Source organism: Mitosporidium daphniae (genome assembly GCF_000760515.2).
Source record: "Mitosporidium daphniae strain UGP3 chromosome Unknown contig-108, whole genome shotgun sequence".
Classification (NCBI taxonomy): Eukaryota; Fungi; Microsporidia; genus Mitosporidium; species Mitosporidium daphniae.
Window position 1 is genome coordinate 160 of NW_013546724.1, and position 16,426 is coordinate 16,585.

Consider the following 16,426-nt stretch of genomic DNA (forward strand, 5'->3'; position numbering starts at 1 on the left):
TCAAAGGGGTCGTTTTTGAAGGAAAGACGAGACAACGCTGATGCAAAGCCATAGACGACTGTCAAAATGGATCCCCTGCTAAAAAATAAATGCATCGTCGGCATGTGCATAGCTGGACCTTTTTATGAAAAATATGGCAACCTATGGCTAGCATGCCTCGCTTTCAAAGCCATGGAGAGGTGGGTCCTTTTGCAAAAAAATATTTTTATTTTTATGACTTGGTAGTTTCCATGGAGACAATACATTAGTTCATATTATGCCGAGTTTTTAGCATCTGGTTAATGGCATCCATCCCGGACATTGAAAAACCTGCCAAAACGAATGCCTCTTCATCTCGTTTTGACAGCTCCCCCTCCCGCAAGCTTTGGATATTGTTTAGCCAACTTTGCACTTTTTTCATTCCAAATCTCGTTCTTTCCTATCTTCTTGGAATGAGCAGAGATGAATATCGCCTAAAGTCGTCATCTCAGCGGATACAAGCCTGGAGGGAAAAGGTCGCCTTGTGTGTAATAATCTTTCTGCTTTCGCTTGTGCTATTCTTTTATTTGTGGTTCTTTGGCACCTTTCTATGCCCCGATTGCAAAGTGATGTCCTTTTTTGATTTCCAAAATTTAAATGTCGATACCGAGCCATGTGTCCTTATTTATGGCCGAGTTTTTGATTTGAAAAAGTTGTTTTCGCTCTCCATTTCTAGGAAGGGCTCAAACTTGCTTTCATTTTACGCCGGGAAAGATGCCTCTGCATTGTTTGCACAGGATATATTCAACCAGGCCATGGACGGCATTGGCAGAATACCAAGCATGCCGTCCGTTTCAGCCTCGGCAGCCATCAAAAAAGGAAAGCCATTGGAAGCCTTTTCGCGTGACTCGTCCATCACCTTTGGCATCAATTCGATAGCAGATATCGAGTTGAACCTATCATCTAATCTTCTCGATGCAAACTCTCCAGAAACCATGGGGCTTCTGGAGGCACTTTCAAATTGCTGGGTTGCTGACCTCGGTTGGGACACGCAAGACCTTGCCTCGAGAGGCTCGTCAAAGGATTCCCCAATCATTTCCGTTGAAGGCGTGCTTTTCAACGTGTCCTCATTGCTTCAGGTCAAAGATGAAAGTGTGTCTCCTGTTCAAATTGCTCTGACTTCGCTTCCTTGGTCTGGCTTTGACCATACGGCGCAACTTGTCAAAGCGCTTTCCTCAAATGATGCGAATCCCGCAAACATCCTGGCAATTGTGGCCAGTATGGCACCAATTGTGGGCATCGTAGATCCAAGATCGCCTCTCAAGTGTGCAATTGGCCGGCAAGTACTTATGGGCTCGGCTGCTCTTGTGCTCCTCATCACTGGCGTCAAGTTCCTTGCCGCCTTGCAGCTTGGCCGCAAAAAGTTGCCAGAAGTATTGGGGCGCCACACAATTCTGCACATGACCTGCTTTACGGAAGGCGAAGCGTCCCTAAGAAAGTCCATCGGCTCGTTGGTGAGCTCCGATTATGACGACCGATTCAAGCTGCTTTGGATCGTTTGCGATGGCCTTGCGACAGGCGCGGGAAACGACCGCCCCACCGCGGTCATTCTTCTAGATATCCTTGGTATCTCCAGGCCTGCCTCTGTAGATGAAACTAATGCCTGGATGATGCACGAGGGCCATCCAATAGTTTCCTACGACTCTCTTGGCGACCAAAATTATGTCAAATTTTGGTACGGATACTACCACCAGTCTTTGAAGGGATCCTTCTCACATGCAATCCCATTTGTCTTGATAGTCAAACTTGGGTCTCCAGGAGAAATCTCAAAATGCCCTGGAAATCGCGGCAAGCGGGATTCACAGTTGATCCTGCTCAGATGGCTTAGCAAGCTTCTTCACTTGGCAAACCAGTCGCAGGGCACGGAGGAAGATTGTACGGCAATCGAGATTCCAATTCCACAACCGCAGTTTTCACCTCTTGAAGAGGCTCTTACGGGGGCGCTTCACGGAGGCCTGGGCATGGATCCACTGACCTTTGAATATCTGCTGATGGTTGACGCCGACACGCAATGTGCACCAGACGCTTTGACTCGCCTCATATCTGTGATGATTGGTGATAGAAGAGTCGTTGGCGTGTGCGGCGAGACGACGCTGGCAAATCCCAGGGCCTCCTGGGTCACTTCAATCCAGGTCTACGAATACTACATTACGCACCATCTGTCAAAGGCTTTTGAAAGTCTATTTGGAGTGGTGACTTGCCTTCCTGGATGCTTTACTCTGTATCGCCTTCGTACCCCCGTTACTTCATATGTCCACGGGGGCGACTCGTCAGCCATGAAGCCACTCTTGCTTTCCCCCGCATTGTTGGCCGAATATGGCACGCAGGAGAATAGCGACTCGACGCTTCACCGTCGTAATTTGCTCACATTGGGCGAAGACCGGTTTCTTACCACTTTGTTGCTTAAATATTTTCCGAATTACAAAACTTCGTTCTCCGGAGATGCACTTTGCAAAACCATTGCGCCAGAGTCTTGGCGCGTGCTGCTTTCCCAGCGGCGGCGCTGGATCAATTCTACCATCCACAATCTTTGGGAGCTGCTTTCCATTCCACGTCTGTGTGGAATTGGATGCATCTCGATGAAGTTGGTCGTGCTTTTGGACCTAAATTCTACGCTCGTCATGCCAGCAACGATGGTATATTTGCTCTGGTGTGCCACGCAGCTAATCATTTCAAACATTTTCGCTTTAAACGAAGATGATGTTTTTTCCACATACACAAGTGCTAATTCGGCGTTGCTTCTTGCCGCAGCAACCTTTGCCATGCAGGCAAGTGTTTGTGTATTGAAGAGAAGATGGTACATCATGGGCTGGATGTTTCTCTACATCTTGACGCTTCCCGTATTTTGCTTTATCCTGCCACTTTATGCTTTTTGTAATTTTGACGACTTTACGTGGGGCCGCACGCGAAAACAGCAGTGCCCCTCCTCGATCAAGGAGAACCACACGATCATGGCTTTGAACCCATGGGGAAGCCGTCCTCACCATCCTCAGCTATTTGGAAGGTATTCGTACAATGGCCAGCTGGACACCTGTAGCACCGGACATGGCGATCCAATCGATCCGGTTGTAATCGGCATGCGCTGCAATACAATTGCCGCGTTAGATTATTCGCCACATTCTGTCGTGCCAAGAGCCAAAGTGAACGAAATTGAGGCTGCTGTGAAGAAGCTGCTGGTCTCGCACGATGCCGACCATCTCTCTCTTGGAGAGATCCGTTCAAGGATCGAGCACGAGATATCCATGGATCTGAGCTCGCTTAAGGAATGGTTTTCGACCCTCGTGGAGTCGATTTTGATGGAGATGCTGATGAATGCTGACAACGACACAAAAGGTTCCTAGGTGGGCCATCCTCAATCCTTGCTAACTCTCAAAGCGTTTCTCTTTCACCGTTTGCGTATTTCTCGATTTCTGAGCTCACTTTGGCTACCACCCATCAACAGTGCGGGGTTGCAAGTGTAATGATGCAGCACGGGATCGCATTTCACCATGTACGGGCTCCTTGTATGCTTAGAGCTGGTGGAAATTCTTGTTGCTTTTTTTGGCTCTTTTTGACGCGGTTTCCTCTATGCAGCAGGCCAAATCAATAATGAATAGCGTGATGATTGCCACAACAAGACATAAAGTGTGTTTTCACCACACATACATGCTTGCAGGTTCAGCAGAAATGTGTGTGTGTGTGTGTCACCGGAGAATATAAGGGGCGCTGGTTATTACAAAGGCAAATGCCTTTGCCGCCAATTCCCCACATCATTGCCGGCATCATATTTATAAACAAACTTAAAATTGCCCAAAGTGTCTTCAGAGCCAAACAAACATGTCCCACTACCTCGTGCTTCGTGGGTGCAATACCCCATACCTTGAAATTCTTGCAGTGAATAGCAATTGCGGCCATATCGAGGGCCCTGTAATGCAAAGGTTGTGGGAATAAGATTTATACAGCTAAAACAGCCACCAATTGCAGATCCGTCAATCGGGACAATCTGGATTCACGATGGTGGAGGGGTACGTCGCCCTGGAGAGTAGTACCGCCTTCTGCGGTGATGCTCTGTACTATGGTGATAGGGCTTTTCACGGTCCTTGACCTTGTATCCATCAGACAAAGCATGCTCATGCTGCGAAGAGGCACCGCCAGCCGGATCACGTGTGCGAGGAGAATGCACGCCATAGAGTCTCTGCGCAGCATCATTACTATCGTGGTCGGAATGTGTAGCGGCCGACCTAGTGGAGGTAGATTTCTCCTGTGCTTGCGCATTGGCTTTTCGCGCGCCCCTGTAGTTTGTACAATGGTCCACCCGGATGGTCCTTCCTAAGATCTTGAAAAGACGCATTGGGGAGGAGATACCTTGATTCCGTTAAAGTTATCCACAGCCAAGACGGTGCTTCTTTGATCCTCGTACCCGACAAATGCAAACCCCTTGCTTTTGCCCTTTCTATCAAGATTAGGCGATGGACCTGAAACATCTGCGGATGCCTCCCGAGCTAGATCGATATCAATGATCGTTCCATATCTAGACAAACAAACATGGGCCGCATACTGTGAAAAGATGGACAAAATATCCCCCTCATTCAGCTCAAACGGCAGACCGCCAATGTATATATAGGGGCTGTGTCTGTAGTCATCGTGCCATGATCCCTTTGTGCCATCTAGTCGGGCTGCCCTTGCCAGCTCTTGGCTGTTGATGCGCTCAATTTGCCGAATCGTACTATAGGAAAAAGACAGACTGCAAATTACTTCATCAAAAAATTTAAATTTCCACCCAATTTATTTATTAAATTTTTTGAAATGCCACAAGGAGCCTCATCCATTTCGCTGAGTAAGCTCAAAAAGACCAAGAACACCGGTAGCGGCGGGGCCTGGCTTCGAAAGAAAGGTTTGTAAATGCGCATCTTTGTCCATTTCCATGTTTACAGAGCTGTGCATTGACAGCCATTAACATCTGCCAGTCCATTTTTCCAAAAGCAGCTGACTTATTATAGCGATTCCCCCGAAAAAGGCATCTGCGCTCAAAAAGCATAAAGAAGACCGCAAATTTAGTGCCGAAATCGGCGCAAAAATAGAGCACACCATGGCAGCACGCGCGGGAATCCTCACTTCATCGAAAAAGTCGATTTTCAAAAGTGCAGCGTCCAAAAAATAAATTATTCAACCCAAGCTTGGCCCACCCGCCCAATTGGCCAAATTTCCCGAAAATTAGCTTTTTGTGAGCGCCAACGATGCAAAACTTTCCCATCTGCCAGTGCTCGCTTTGCATAAAGGAGCAGAGTAATGATGCCGTTGACCATAGACAGCTGGACGGCTATTTTGTCCCCTTTCCTTCATCTTTGTCAATGCCAAGACACACCGGCTTCCCGGATTCCAAAAAAAAGGTTTCTTGTACGGCCGGATTTGCAAGTGACATCGCCACATGTCGTATCCCGATCCCACAGTCAACATCGTATGTCCCGGTTTCTGGGTCTTCCCAGCCAAAGCGACACAAGACTCACAAAGCATGCATTTATTGTAAACGATCCCACATGACATGTGACAATGGTAGCCCATTTTTGACTTGACGCATAGGTCGACCGTGCAAACGATGCATTTCAAGAAAAATTGGCCAGCTATGTCGAGACGAAGAGGTCCCATCGTCCTCATTCCCCTTGCCTTTCTCTGTCAAGTTTAAGCGAAAAAACACGGACATTTATTCCGCGTACATCCTTGGCGCGAATTCTCCAGACCATCCAGATGCAACTAAGCTTTCCGTGGAGCTTTGCAAAAGCCAAGATTCTTGTGCCGAAACCGACTTTTCCATCAAGCTGCCTTCGGAGTTGGCAAAACCATCGCTGTCTACAACAAATCGACACCCCAAAAATGGCATTTTCGAGCTTGCAGGTGGCGGGCAGGATTTTTTTTCTTACCTTCTTTTTGCCTCCGGTATTTGCTCATCCTCTGGATCAACAAGGGAAAAGCTCCACAAAATCGTTTCCGAAAGATACAATTGCGGGCTTTTAGCCCCATATGACTACCATTCTGCGTTCAAATTTCTGAAAGAAAAATCGGCCACCATTGACTTTTCAGAGCATGCCATCTCCACGATCTCTTCATTGATTGACGAGGATATTTCCATGTCGCAAACGAGATGGGCGCAGCTGTCGTCGATTATGGATTTCGTTAATGTTGAGGTTTCTCTTTACAGAATGCTTTTGGAGTATGACCGGTACTTTCGAGAAATCTCGATCCCCACTGCATTGTGGAGACGATCCGGGCAAATATTAAAGACAAACTCTTCCTTCTTAACGCTGGTTGGCGTTGACAGGGACAAATCTCCCCATAGCATTTTGGATTTTTTCTGCGAAAAAACCTTTTTGAACTACTTGAAGCGATATATTGGCATCGCATACGATTTGGAGCATAGGACAGTTCTTACATGTGCATTCCTAAAAAGGCCAGATCAGAAAAATGGGCCTTTTGTCTCGTGCTCCTTTTCCTTTACCGTCAGAAGAGATATCCATGGCGTGCCTTGCTTGATTGTTGGCCAGTTTATCGCCACATAGGCCTTTATCCCACAGGGCTTGCAAAAACGAATTTATTTAATATTTGGTTTCGATTGATAGAGACATATGTAGGCCATGTGCCAATCGCCGCCGCCATCTAGCCGCAGGATTTCATCCTGTGTCACCTGCGATACCTTGTCATCGTCAAACTTCCACCAAATATGATCTAGAGCTAAAAAGCGGGGCAACGATACTATTAATTCTATCTCGAATCCAGGAAATGTAATGGCCAGAGTCGGCTGTCCGCCCCATATGGGTGAGAATCCCAACAAGCTCATACATTCCGGTGTCCATGTCCACCTTGCACTTCTGTTCACATACACTGGCACTGTCCAAATTGATGCCCTCTCGCGCAGGCGAAAGAGCGGCCTTCAGATCGTCACTACACATGTCGTATATGTCAAGTTCAAGTGGAAAAGATACTTTCTGGAAATAAAGTCGTCCAATGAACCTTTAAAATTTTGGCCTTAACCTTTTCCACGGGTTTCCAATAAAACCGGATAAAGTGGACTAGCAAAACCTTTGGCAAAGATGCTATTTTGGATTGCTTTTCGTACACTGCTTGGCGAGAGAGTGTTGTGGATTCCTTTTGGAATGACTCGACCAACGCCTATTGTAAACAAGTCCGTTGAACTTGCCTCAGACAGTCCAATTGAAAGGCTGTTTGTTGCTTTCCCAATGTGGCATGACAGCTTATAAAACGGCTCCATAGAAACAACGGGAGGCTCATTGGGTACTTCGGCCGACCATGTCCTTGGGCGAGTGTAAAATTGGCATTGTTACTTGGTCGATAGAGTGCCGTGAAACAGGGAATTAAATTTGGTGCCAATCGGATCCGGCCGGTCCCTTAAAAACGACCAAAGCGACGAAAAGGCCTCTTCAGCATCTTGCTGCAGCGGCACAAAAGACGATGAAAGATGGAAAAAGTGAGGAAACACCTTTAAAAAATCCTAAAAATAGAAAGGCCAAAGTACTGAATAGAACACTGAGGGCGCAATCGATGACCCCTGTTCAGATGCAGACGGTGGGTGTGATAGGGTGGCAAGAATGTGATGCAGTGAGTTTTCAAGCTTTTGCAAGGGATCATCATTTGAGCCACGGTCATCGGAAGCCTCAAACAGCCTTGAAATTCTTGGAATCGCTGCAAGCAGCTGGAGAGATGCATTTAAATAGCACGTGTTGCCAAGATTTTCCAGTCCAATTGGAATTTTCTAAAATAGACAAGAAAAATCACCTACTGATTTCGTGCTTTCCGAACTAACGAGAGATTGGTCGGCCGATTTCATCCGTGCTTCAGACTCTCTGATGACACTTATGGTTGTGTCTACGGGCGTAGAGGTGTTTGTCGAGCCCATCATTATAAGTTGAGCCCCGTCTGGGACATTTTCCAATGAAGATTTTAAAATCACCCCTTTGAAGAGGAGCTTTTGACGATCCACAGGGACAGATGTAAGCTGAAACAGGCTTTCCTTGAGGGAATTTATCCCGCACGCATCTTGCGTAAAAGTGAGATTGTCATATTTGGATGTGCCCCATTTTACTAGAATTAAGTGGCATTCATACCAGAAAGATTCAATGGCATAATTAAATTAAAATGCAAATCGGCTAAATTGCAATTGATGGGAACAGCTAGGCCTTTTTGCCCTCAAGCGGGATCGGCCTCAATACAATTTGCACCAATAGGAAACTGCGCGCTCTTATTTTTATGCTATTTGAATGAGCGTCCCCGCCGAAACCTGTCGCGTTATTTTACATATTTGCTGTGGTGTCAAAGACCGGTATTCCCGGCCTGAAATTGGAAGGTTTCCGAGTCCAATTTTTACGAAGAATGACCTGCTTGACCTTCTATGCAATCGAAAATGCGGCCAAATTCCAAAGTATCTGCCATCAAATGGTTAAACAAAATATGCTCGAAAAAGGAAAAAAATTGCATCCTGTTCTGCAGCTAGTACTGTTTTATTAGTGTATAGGCTGTGCCATTATACGGGCAAAAGACCACATCGGCGGCGATGGAAAAAGACCACATCAGCAGCGATGCAAAAGGATTTTCACAGCGAGCTTGTCAAGAAATATGAGCAATGAATGGATGCTTCAACGCCTCCTCGACCGTTATGCGTTGCTCAGGATTAAGAGTCAAAATCTTCTCCAGGAAATCCGCGAAAAGATTGATCATGTCCGACTGTGATTCATTAAAAGAGCCTTCTAGCTTCACACATGCAAGAAGCGATTTTTTGATATCCAGAGTTGGCAATTGCGCTGGATATTCGACTCGAATAACTTTGGATCGTGTCACGCTATCTTGAACCTGATGCAAATATGCCCACTGTTCAGACTCATTGAAATGCTCGGGCGCATTGACACACCGGCGCAACATTTTGGGCGCAAATTTGCCCCTATACGCCATCATCCAAGAAAGCATGTCGTTGTTGCAGTTTCCAGAAAACAGAATCGAACCGGTAAAAAGCTCGTAAACGGTGCATCCAAGTGACCACAAATCCAGCTTATTATCAAGGGGCACCCGTCCAAGAACTAACATAAGTAATTGGAAGCACTTATCTCTGGGGCCCGATAAAATCGGCTGGCCAGGTATGGGGTTGGCTCAATAGGCATTCCATCATGTACATCCGTTGCAATCCCAAAGTCACACAATCTTATTGAGGAATTATCCGGAGAAATAAGGATATTGTCGGGCTTGATGTCACAGTGGATTATCCCAAGTTGGTGCAATACAAGCAATGCCTGGAGCAGCTGGCGCGTGTAAATCCTCACTGCTTTGAGGCTCAATCCGACCCCATGTCCAACCTTCTTTAACAAGTCTCGTAAATTCAACCTAAAATTGTAAAAGGCCATGTTTACGAGAGAAGCTCCAAAACCAAACACAAGTGGCCCTTGTGGTCAAATCTGTCCAACGATAGAAGAATGTATTTTCTTCCTGGCAGAGAGGATTCCGAAATCTTTTGCAGAAAAGCCGACTCCTTCGATCCAGAAGCCTGCATATTGCGACGAATAATTTTTATTGCAACCAATTTCCTTGCAGGATCTGCCAAGTCCGTGGCTTTTACGACACTTCCAAAGACACCTCTTCCAAGAACTTCTGTGATTTCATATCTATTGGACTTTAGACATTCACCCATTGCTGGGCAATAATATCCGTCAGAATCGTCCTGCCCTTCAATAGAACACGTAATGATAGATTCGGACAATCCCTAAGCTATATGAAAAATCAAATTGAACTTTAAATTTCTCCTGAAAGGAGTCCGAGAACATATCTTCTTCGGCACCACAATTTTGCAGCTGTTGGCGCATTGGATGAAAATGAAAGTCAAAATTAAAATGAAAATGAAAATGAAAATGAAAATGAAAGGCAAAATTAAAATTAAAATTGAGATCGAGTTTATTTTAATCAATATGGTAAGAGAGCTTCTGCAGTGCTACCTAATTACTGGGTTTCGGTTTTCATCATCCATCTTTTGTCCTTTGAATTACCACTAATAAATAGTCCCATCGCAAATTTGAAGCTCCTCGTCACGGTTCATTGGGGTTTTTGCCTCGCAAGAGATGCACTCGTGGAAAGGGAAAGGTAAAGTCATTCCCAAAAGATGATGCCTCCAAGCCTGTTCACCTCACAGCCTTCATGGGATACAAAGCTGGAATGACCCATATAGTCCGTGACCTTGACAAGGTTGGATCCAAGATGCACAAGAGGGAAATCGTCGAGGCAGTCACTGTCCTTGAAACGCCCCCAATGGTCATCGTTGGTCTTGTTGGCTACATGAGCACCCCAAAGGGCCTCAAAGCCGTTACTACTGTTTGGGCCGAACATCTTGGAGAGGAAATGCGCCGCAGATTCTATAGGAACTGGTATCACTCCAAAAACAAGGCCTTCACCAAATATGTCAAGAAATATGCTGCTGACAGCGGTGCTCCAATTACCGATTCCCTCGAACGCATCAAGAGCTATGCAAATGTCATTCGCGTTATTGCGCATACCCAAATCCGCAAAATTAACATTGGTCAAAAGAGAGCCCATGTTATGGAAATCCAGGTCAATGGCGGCACAGTTGCTGACAAGGTTGATTGGGCCTACTCTCATTTTGAAAAAGTCGTCCCGATTTCTAGTGTTTTTACTCAAGACGAATTGATCGACACCATTTCCATTACCAAGGGTAAAGGGTTTGAAGGCGTTACCACCCGTTGGGGTACCAGAATGCTCCCGCGCAAGACCAACAAGGGTCTTCGTAAGGTCGCTTGCATCGGTGCTTGGCATCCAAGCCGTGTCATGTATTCAGTCCCTCGTGCTGGTCAAAATGGCTTCCATCATCGTACCGAAACCAACAAGAAGATTTATCGTCTGGGAACTGGATCTGATCAAACCTCGGCCTCTACTGAGTTTGATCTTACCAAAAAATGTATCACCCCCATGGGTGGCTTTCCTCATTATGGTGTCGTTGATGAAGATTTCATCCTCATCAAAGGCTGCTGCCCTGGTGTCAAGAAAAGAGTCATCACTCTTCGTAAGGCTCTCCATGTACCCACCACTCGTTCGGCTCTTGAAAAGATCAATCTCAAATTTATCGATACTTCTTCCAAATTTGGACATGGTCGCTTCCAGACTACCGAAGAAAAGACCGCCTTTATGGGTCCTATGAAGAAAGATCTTTAAATTTAATAAAATGTTAGCAAGTCTATCCTTTCAGGCTGCTTGTTTGGCATCGTTATTATTGCGCCTTCGCTTCGTCATCTCGAAAGAATATTTAGTAATAATATAATAATTATTTGTTCTCGATTTTGTGGATCCGTAGCTCAGTGGTAGAGCATTCGACTGCAGATCGAGAGGTCACTGGTTCAATCCCGGTCGGGTCCTTGTTTTTTAATTACAGTTTGAATGGTTGGGTAGGTCTCCATTAACCCTAACTTCAATGGTGTAATGTGACCCTGTGAAGATTAGGGAGAACCTCCGCTTTCTACCCGCAATGAGGCTATATTTGCAGTTGAATTTTCCGATCACCTCTGTGGCATTAAAGCTCTCCTTCTGAATATCAAATATATCTGCTAACCTTATTCCTAGATGGATTCACTCGGTTTTCTTTGGGTTTTTTCTTGAGATTTTATTTGACAGACAAAGTTGGCATGTCCCCGAGAGAGGCATCTGCTACGATTTCTTTTGCAATAGTTGTTGAAATGCTCTTCTATTTAGCGGGCGCAGCTTTATTAAGGACGCTTGGCGTTTATCCAATGATTGCTTTAGGCCAAATAATAATGGTGGCCAGGTTRTGGACGCTGTTTTTTGTGCCATCGTCGTCCAGATATGAAGTATTTGTGTTAATTGAGCTTAGTCTAGGTGTTATTTGCGGGTTGTTTCACCCAGCATGTGTTGCCCTCGCTAGCAAGTTATCTCTTAAAGGTAAAGAAAGCACCTGCCAAGCAATATTTAACGGCGTATACAATGGGATCGGTGGATTCGCTGCCGGTATTTTTGGCTCCTACTGCCTTTCCTTAAAAAGCAATATTTTGAATACTTCTCCCTTTCGTTTTATGCTCTTTTTGGTTGCCATTATTTGTTCTGCGTGGTGCTTTTCTTTCATATTATTGTATCGAAACTGGATTAAAAAATCGCTGAAAAGGGGTAGCGAAAATGACCAGCACATGACTCTTGCTAGACCGGCTGTAAATGCCCAAAATAAGTAAATTTAATTTTTGTTTGCTGTAATAGTGATACCGATCGATGACATATGTACCCAATCAAGCAACTGTAACTCTTGCAAGAAAATCTCAAAAGCCTTTAACGGCGTTTTCATGCGTTTGCTGAAAATCTGATATGCCCTAAATTTCATTTCAGCTTCATAATGACACGTATAAATCGGATAATTAAATGCTTTTAATGTTTCTTGTAAAAACGCTATTCGCACCAATCAGCTTTGGATTTAATATCCGCTCGTGATGAGCATGTTGAATTTTTACATCAGTGATATGCAGGTACCTTCTCCCCTCATCAAGGCTACATTGATCTGTGTGCTTTTTGTTTTTTTTGGAACCGTTATTATGTATTTTGGCATTTTCAGGGACTCATCCATATCAACGGCATCTGATGCTTTACAGAATTCACCTCAAAAAGCCTCTTCGGCATCTCCCGCGGCCCTGCTTACGCCAAAGGCCAAAGGATCAACAGGGGCATCTACACAGCTCACACAGGCTAATTCGACGGAAATAACTATTCCCGTGTTTTCGCAAGTAGTTGACTTCTTGAACACAAATTTTATGAAATACTGGTCTGAGATCACCATCGCCTCAGTATCTGGCATTTCTGGTGCCATAATTCTCGCTCTTTATCAGAGATTTATAAAGAGCTCGCGTGAAGAACATTTTTCAATTTTCACGATATTATATTTCTTTTGGATGTTCAAATATTCGTTCCTTTATTTGACGATCTTCTGGACCGTATTAATGCTCGTTTTTAGATTGTTTGCTAAAATTTACATTTAATTTGAAAAAAATACTTGATTTTTTCGATTTGGATTTTAGCTCAAACTAAGGAGGATCAAACCTTGGCATCGATGCATGGCATTATTGTTTTGAAAAGTAAAGCGCTTGAGATTAAATTTCAAAATTTTGTAGCAACTTGTGCATATTTTAATTAGGCCTTTTGAAGTTTAAAAATATGTGCACCAGCAACATTTAACCCTTCCATCGTTGGAGCAGTTTATTGGGCATATTTTGAAGACTCTTTGGCTGAAATGCGCTGTAGGGCCTTTAAAATTTGTATTCCCTTGAAAAACTTGGGCCACGCCAAGGTGACCCATAATGCATTAGATCTTGCCATTCTAGCTTTATTAATATTTAATTTCTTTTAACGGCTAAATGAAGCCACTCGAAAGATTCTGCTTTCTGTTTTGCATCCATATGAACATCGATCAACAATTTATGGGGCGCTTTATAAAGGAAATATAGCGTCAAGCTGGAAATAAGCACTTCAATATCAAAAAATATCACACAAACTCAATTTCTGTAGGAGCATTTGAGACAATTCAACCGCCTAATGCATTCAGGGAGGCAGTTATTGACGCCTTGAACGATTTCTAGCAGGAGTGAGAGCCAATTTAGACTTAATACCCTCTCAGAACAGCCATATGCTTGGTTAGGGTTGGGCGGAAGCTATGCCGTATCAGATCCAGAGATCCAATGCAGCGATCGTGCGGCCGCTATATGCACATGTGGCATATTTAAATAAAGTTATTGGTGTCAGTTAAAAAAATTTATCGTTGGATCTGACCGCTTTATAAAGAGATTTGGTTTCAATGAGGGCATTTGATAAAAATTTCGCTATCCAGTTCGGTTTGGTACGTTTTATGCCGGTCATAGACAATTGGTCGATTGCAATAATACTTGAAAGAGTAAACGAGAAGTTTGCACGATGTTCTAAGAAGATCCTTCGTTCTGGGCGGTCTCCTTGTTGAATAAGGGTAGATATCAGCCCAGAGCACAACAACCTCTACCCAATAAGCGATTGCAGAGCATTTTTGGAGATATCACGACCTGATGGCTAAATTTCCCATTTTTGATTGGCCGATTCAGCAATTATTTCGTTTAAGACTCCATTGGATGCAAAATTTCTGGTGCAAAACAGTCTATAAAAAGCTGCTGCTTTTTCACCAAACTTGTCGCCTCAATGAACGCCCAAAAATTTCTACTTCTCATGGCTTTGATTATCCTTTCCACTCTCGTTTTACCCTCATTACAACATGACTCAAAAAACCAAACCCCCAAAACAGCTTTGAACACTGAAAGATTTGACAAAATTAAAGACAAGATAAATAATATACGATTTAGACTACGTAGTATAAATCCAGAAATAAAAGAACAAACAGCAATAATTCGAGTTGTTAAAAATCGCATAAATGAGCAAAAATTTGCAGTAGCTGCAGCCTATCTACAAGCTTTACGTGCTCTAAAATATAAACAAGTTGAAGAAAATCGACAAAATTTACTAACTCAAGTATATGAAGAAAAGAGAAATCTCGAAATGATTTTAATCAGTTTAGAAAATGAAAAAGAGCAAGAACTTGAAGGAAATATAATCGATAAAATATTTGACCTAAATAAAATATCCCGAGATCTAAAAGATGTAAACACTCTACAAGATAAACAGAATCAACCATTTCTAGAAATTCTACAAATTCTAAAAATTCTACAAGATCTACAAACTATTAAAACTCAAAGGTATACAACGGCTGCAAACCTGGAAATTTATATATATTGTCTAAAATCTGTAAAAGCTAAAAAATATAAAGAAGCTCTAGAAATAGTAGGATATCTACAAAATATAGAAGATAAAAAAATTACAGAAGATCTAGAAGGTCTAGAAAAAGATTTAAAAGCCTTTCCAGAAAAAGAATTACCTCAAGAAGAGTCAAAATCTTTAAACCCGTTGGTTGAAAGAAATAAAAAGGTTCAAGCCGATCTAGAAGAAAAAATTTATAGCCATATCACTCTTCAACAAAACCTAAAGGGTTCAGAAAGGAAACTAACCGAAGAAGCTCTAAATACTCTAAAAGACTTAAAAAATATTTTAGATGGCAAACAAGAAACTCTAAAAAAAATACAAGAATAATAATTAAAAAAAGAAAAAAAGAAGAAACCGAAAAAGAAAAAGAAAAAAAAGAAGAAACCGAAAAAGAAAAAGAAAAAAAGAAGAAACCGAACAAAAGAAAAAAAAATATTAGCCAACGAGGGTGCAGCAAAATGGTTTATTGGACAATAAACTCGATGCATTCAAGATCCTTAAGCAAGAATCGCCATAAGAACATTGTTGTACTTTACAAGCGTATGCTGGTTGGTGCACAACTGCTTTGATAAGGCGAGACAGCCCTGTCCATGCACCAGGCCTCGTATGACGCATGCGAGGCTGGGTCGAATGTACTCTACACTTGGCCCTCTACTTTCCGAAAAGAGACCCAATGCAGCGATCGTGTGGCCGCTATATGCACATGTGGCATATTTAAATAGGGTTATTTGAATCGGTTAAAAAAATTTATCGTTGAATCTGGCCGCTTTATAAAGAGATTTGGTTTTAACGAGGGCATTTGATAAAAGTTTTGTTATCCAGTTTGATTTGGTACGTTTTATGCCAGTTAGAGACAATCGATCAATTGCAGACCATTTCTTGAAACCATGACGACCTGATGGTTAAATTTTCCAGTGTTGATTGACCATTTCAATAATTATTAACTTTAATATTCCTATTGGATGCAAAATTTCTGGTGCAAAACAGTCTATAAAAAGTTGGTTGCGTTTTCACCAAACTTCTCGCCTCAATGAACGTCCAGAAATGTCTATTTCTCATAGCTTTCATTGTAATTCTGATTATATCCTCGCTACAATTTGAAGATTTTACAACGCAAAATAAGATAGAAACTTTAATAAGAGAAATCAATCAACAAGATTCACCAATTTTACAAGCACTAGAAAATTTGAAAAATGAAATAGATGAAGCTCTTAAAGCTCTTAAAGCTCCTGAATCAGACTTCGAAGATTTTATTCAAAAAGAAGACTACCAAAAAAAACTAAATAGGCTAACTGACTCGCTTAAAAAAGACATCGATTATTTTAAAATTAATTTCGAAAAAAATAGCCCACAGGCTCTAGAGGGTATAAAAAGGATGCTAGAAAAAAAATATAAGGAAATTCCAGATTTAAAAAAGATTATGGAATCGATAGCATGCAGGCAACAAGAGACTAATCAAAGTATAAAAGATATATTAAATCTGATATTTAAAGCAGCTTAAAAAGGTTTAGAACTTCTAAAAGAAGTTGAATCTCTAAAAAATGAATTAACTGATCTATTTACACAAAATAATACAGCAAAAGAAGAATTAGAT

General features: G+C 42.8%; 10 protein-coding genes across 10 annotated transcripts; 6 read left to right on the top strand and 4 right to left on the bottom strand.

The window, feature by feature from the left end:
• Positions 1-281: 281 nt before the first annotated feature.
• DI09_108p10 (uncharacterized protein) lies at positions 282-3,359 on the top strand (the record flags this gene model as incomplete). Its single annotated transcript, XM_013384139.1, has 1 exon — positions 282-3,359. The coding sequence occupies one exon, from the start codon at positions 282-284 to the stop codon at positions 3,357-3,359; it is 3,078 nt and encodes a 1,025-aa protein (XP_013239593.1).
• Positions 3,360-4,006: 647 nt separating this feature from the next.
• On the bottom strand, positions 4,007-4,969 carry DI09_108p20 (X-linked 2 RNA-binding domain-containing protein; the record flags this gene model as incomplete). The annotated part of the gene is made up of 3 exons (XM_013384140.1): positions 4,007-4,289; positions 4,418-4,723; positions 4,860-4,969. The coding sequence occupies 3 exons, from the start codon at positions 4,967-4,969 to the stop codon at positions 4,007-4,009; spliced, it is 699 nt and encodes a 232-aa protein (XP_013239594.1).
• A 379-nt stretch (positions 4,970-5,348) lies between these two features.
• On the top strand, positions 5,349-6,551 carry DI09_108p30 (uncharacterized protein; the record flags this gene model as incomplete). Its single annotated transcript, XM_013384141.1, has 2 exons — positions 5,349-5,550; positions 5,578-6,551. 2 exons carry the CDS (start codon positions 5,349-5,351, stop codon positions 6,549-6,551), a joined length of 1,176 nt encoding a protein of 391 aa, XP_013239595.1.
• A 32-nt stretch (positions 6,552-6,583) lies between these two features.
• On the bottom strand, positions 6,584-8,133 carry DI09_108p40 (ubiquitin carboxyl-terminal hydrolase; the record flags this gene model as incomplete). Its single annotated transcript, XM_013384142.1, has 7 exons — positions 6,584-6,723; positions 6,746-6,973; positions 7,024-7,304; positions 7,335-7,489; positions 7,526-7,762; positions 7,790-8,091; positions 8,115-8,133. 7 exons carry the CDS (start codon positions 8,131-8,133, stop codon positions 6,584-6,586), a joined length of 1,362 nt encoding a protein of 453 aa, XP_013239596.1.
• A 480-nt stretch (positions 8,134-8,613) lies between these two features.
• On the bottom strand, positions 8,614-9,087 carry DI09_108p50 (uncharacterized protein; the record flags this gene model as incomplete). Its single annotated transcript, XM_013384143.1, has 1 exon — positions 8,614-9,087. One exon carries the CDS (start codon positions 9,085-9,087, stop codon positions 8,614-8,616), a length of 474 nt encoding a protein of 157 aa, XP_013239597.1.
• A 162-nt stretch (positions 9,088-9,249) lies between these two features.
• Positions 9,250-9,685, bottom strand: DI09_108p60 (uncharacterized protein; the record flags this gene model as incomplete). The annotated part of the gene is made up of 2 exons (XM_013384144.1): positions 9,250-9,381; positions 9,425-9,685. 2 exons carry the CDS (start codon positions 9,683-9,685, stop codon positions 9,250-9,252), a joined length of 393 nt encoding a protein of 130 aa, XP_013239598.1.
• Positions 9,686-9,959: 274 nt separating this feature from the next.
• On the top strand, positions 9,960-11,214 carry DI09_108p70 (uncharacterized protein; the record flags this gene model as incomplete). The annotated part of the gene is made up of 2 exons (XM_013384145.1): positions 9,960-9,962; positions 10,051-11,214. The coding sequence occupies 2 exons, from the start codon at positions 9,960-9,962 to the stop codon at positions 11,212-11,214; spliced, it is 1,167 nt and encodes a 388-aa protein (XP_013239599.1).
• Positions 11,215-11,681: 467 nt separating this feature from the next.
• On the top strand, positions 11,682-13,034 carry DI09_108p80 (uncharacterized protein; the record flags this gene model as incomplete). Its single annotated transcript, XM_013384146.1, has 2 exons — positions 11,682-12,235; positions 12,497-13,034. 2 exons carry the CDS (start codon positions 11,682-11,684, stop codon positions 13,032-13,034), a joined length of 1,092 nt encoding a protein of 363 aa, XP_013239600.1.
• Positions 13,035-14,217: 1,183 nt separating this feature from the next.
• On the top strand, positions 14,218-15,159 carry DI09_108p90 (uncharacterized protein; the record flags this gene model as incomplete). Its single annotated transcript, XM_013384147.1, has 1 exon — positions 14,218-15,159. The coding sequence occupies one exon, from the start codon at positions 14,218-14,220 to the stop codon at positions 15,157-15,159; it is 942 nt and encodes a 313-aa protein (XP_013239601.1).
• Positions 15,160-15,862: 703 nt separating this feature from the next.
• On the top strand, positions 15,863-16,287 carry DI09_108p100 (uncharacterized protein; the record flags this gene model as incomplete). Its single annotated transcript, XM_013384148.1, has 3 exons — positions 15,863-15,901; positions 15,956-16,196; positions 16,229-16,287. The coding sequence occupies 3 exons, from the start codon at positions 15,863-15,865 to the stop codon at positions 16,285-16,287; spliced, it is 339 nt and encodes a 112-aa protein (XP_013239602.1).
• Positions 16,288-16,426: the final 139 nt, after the last annotated feature.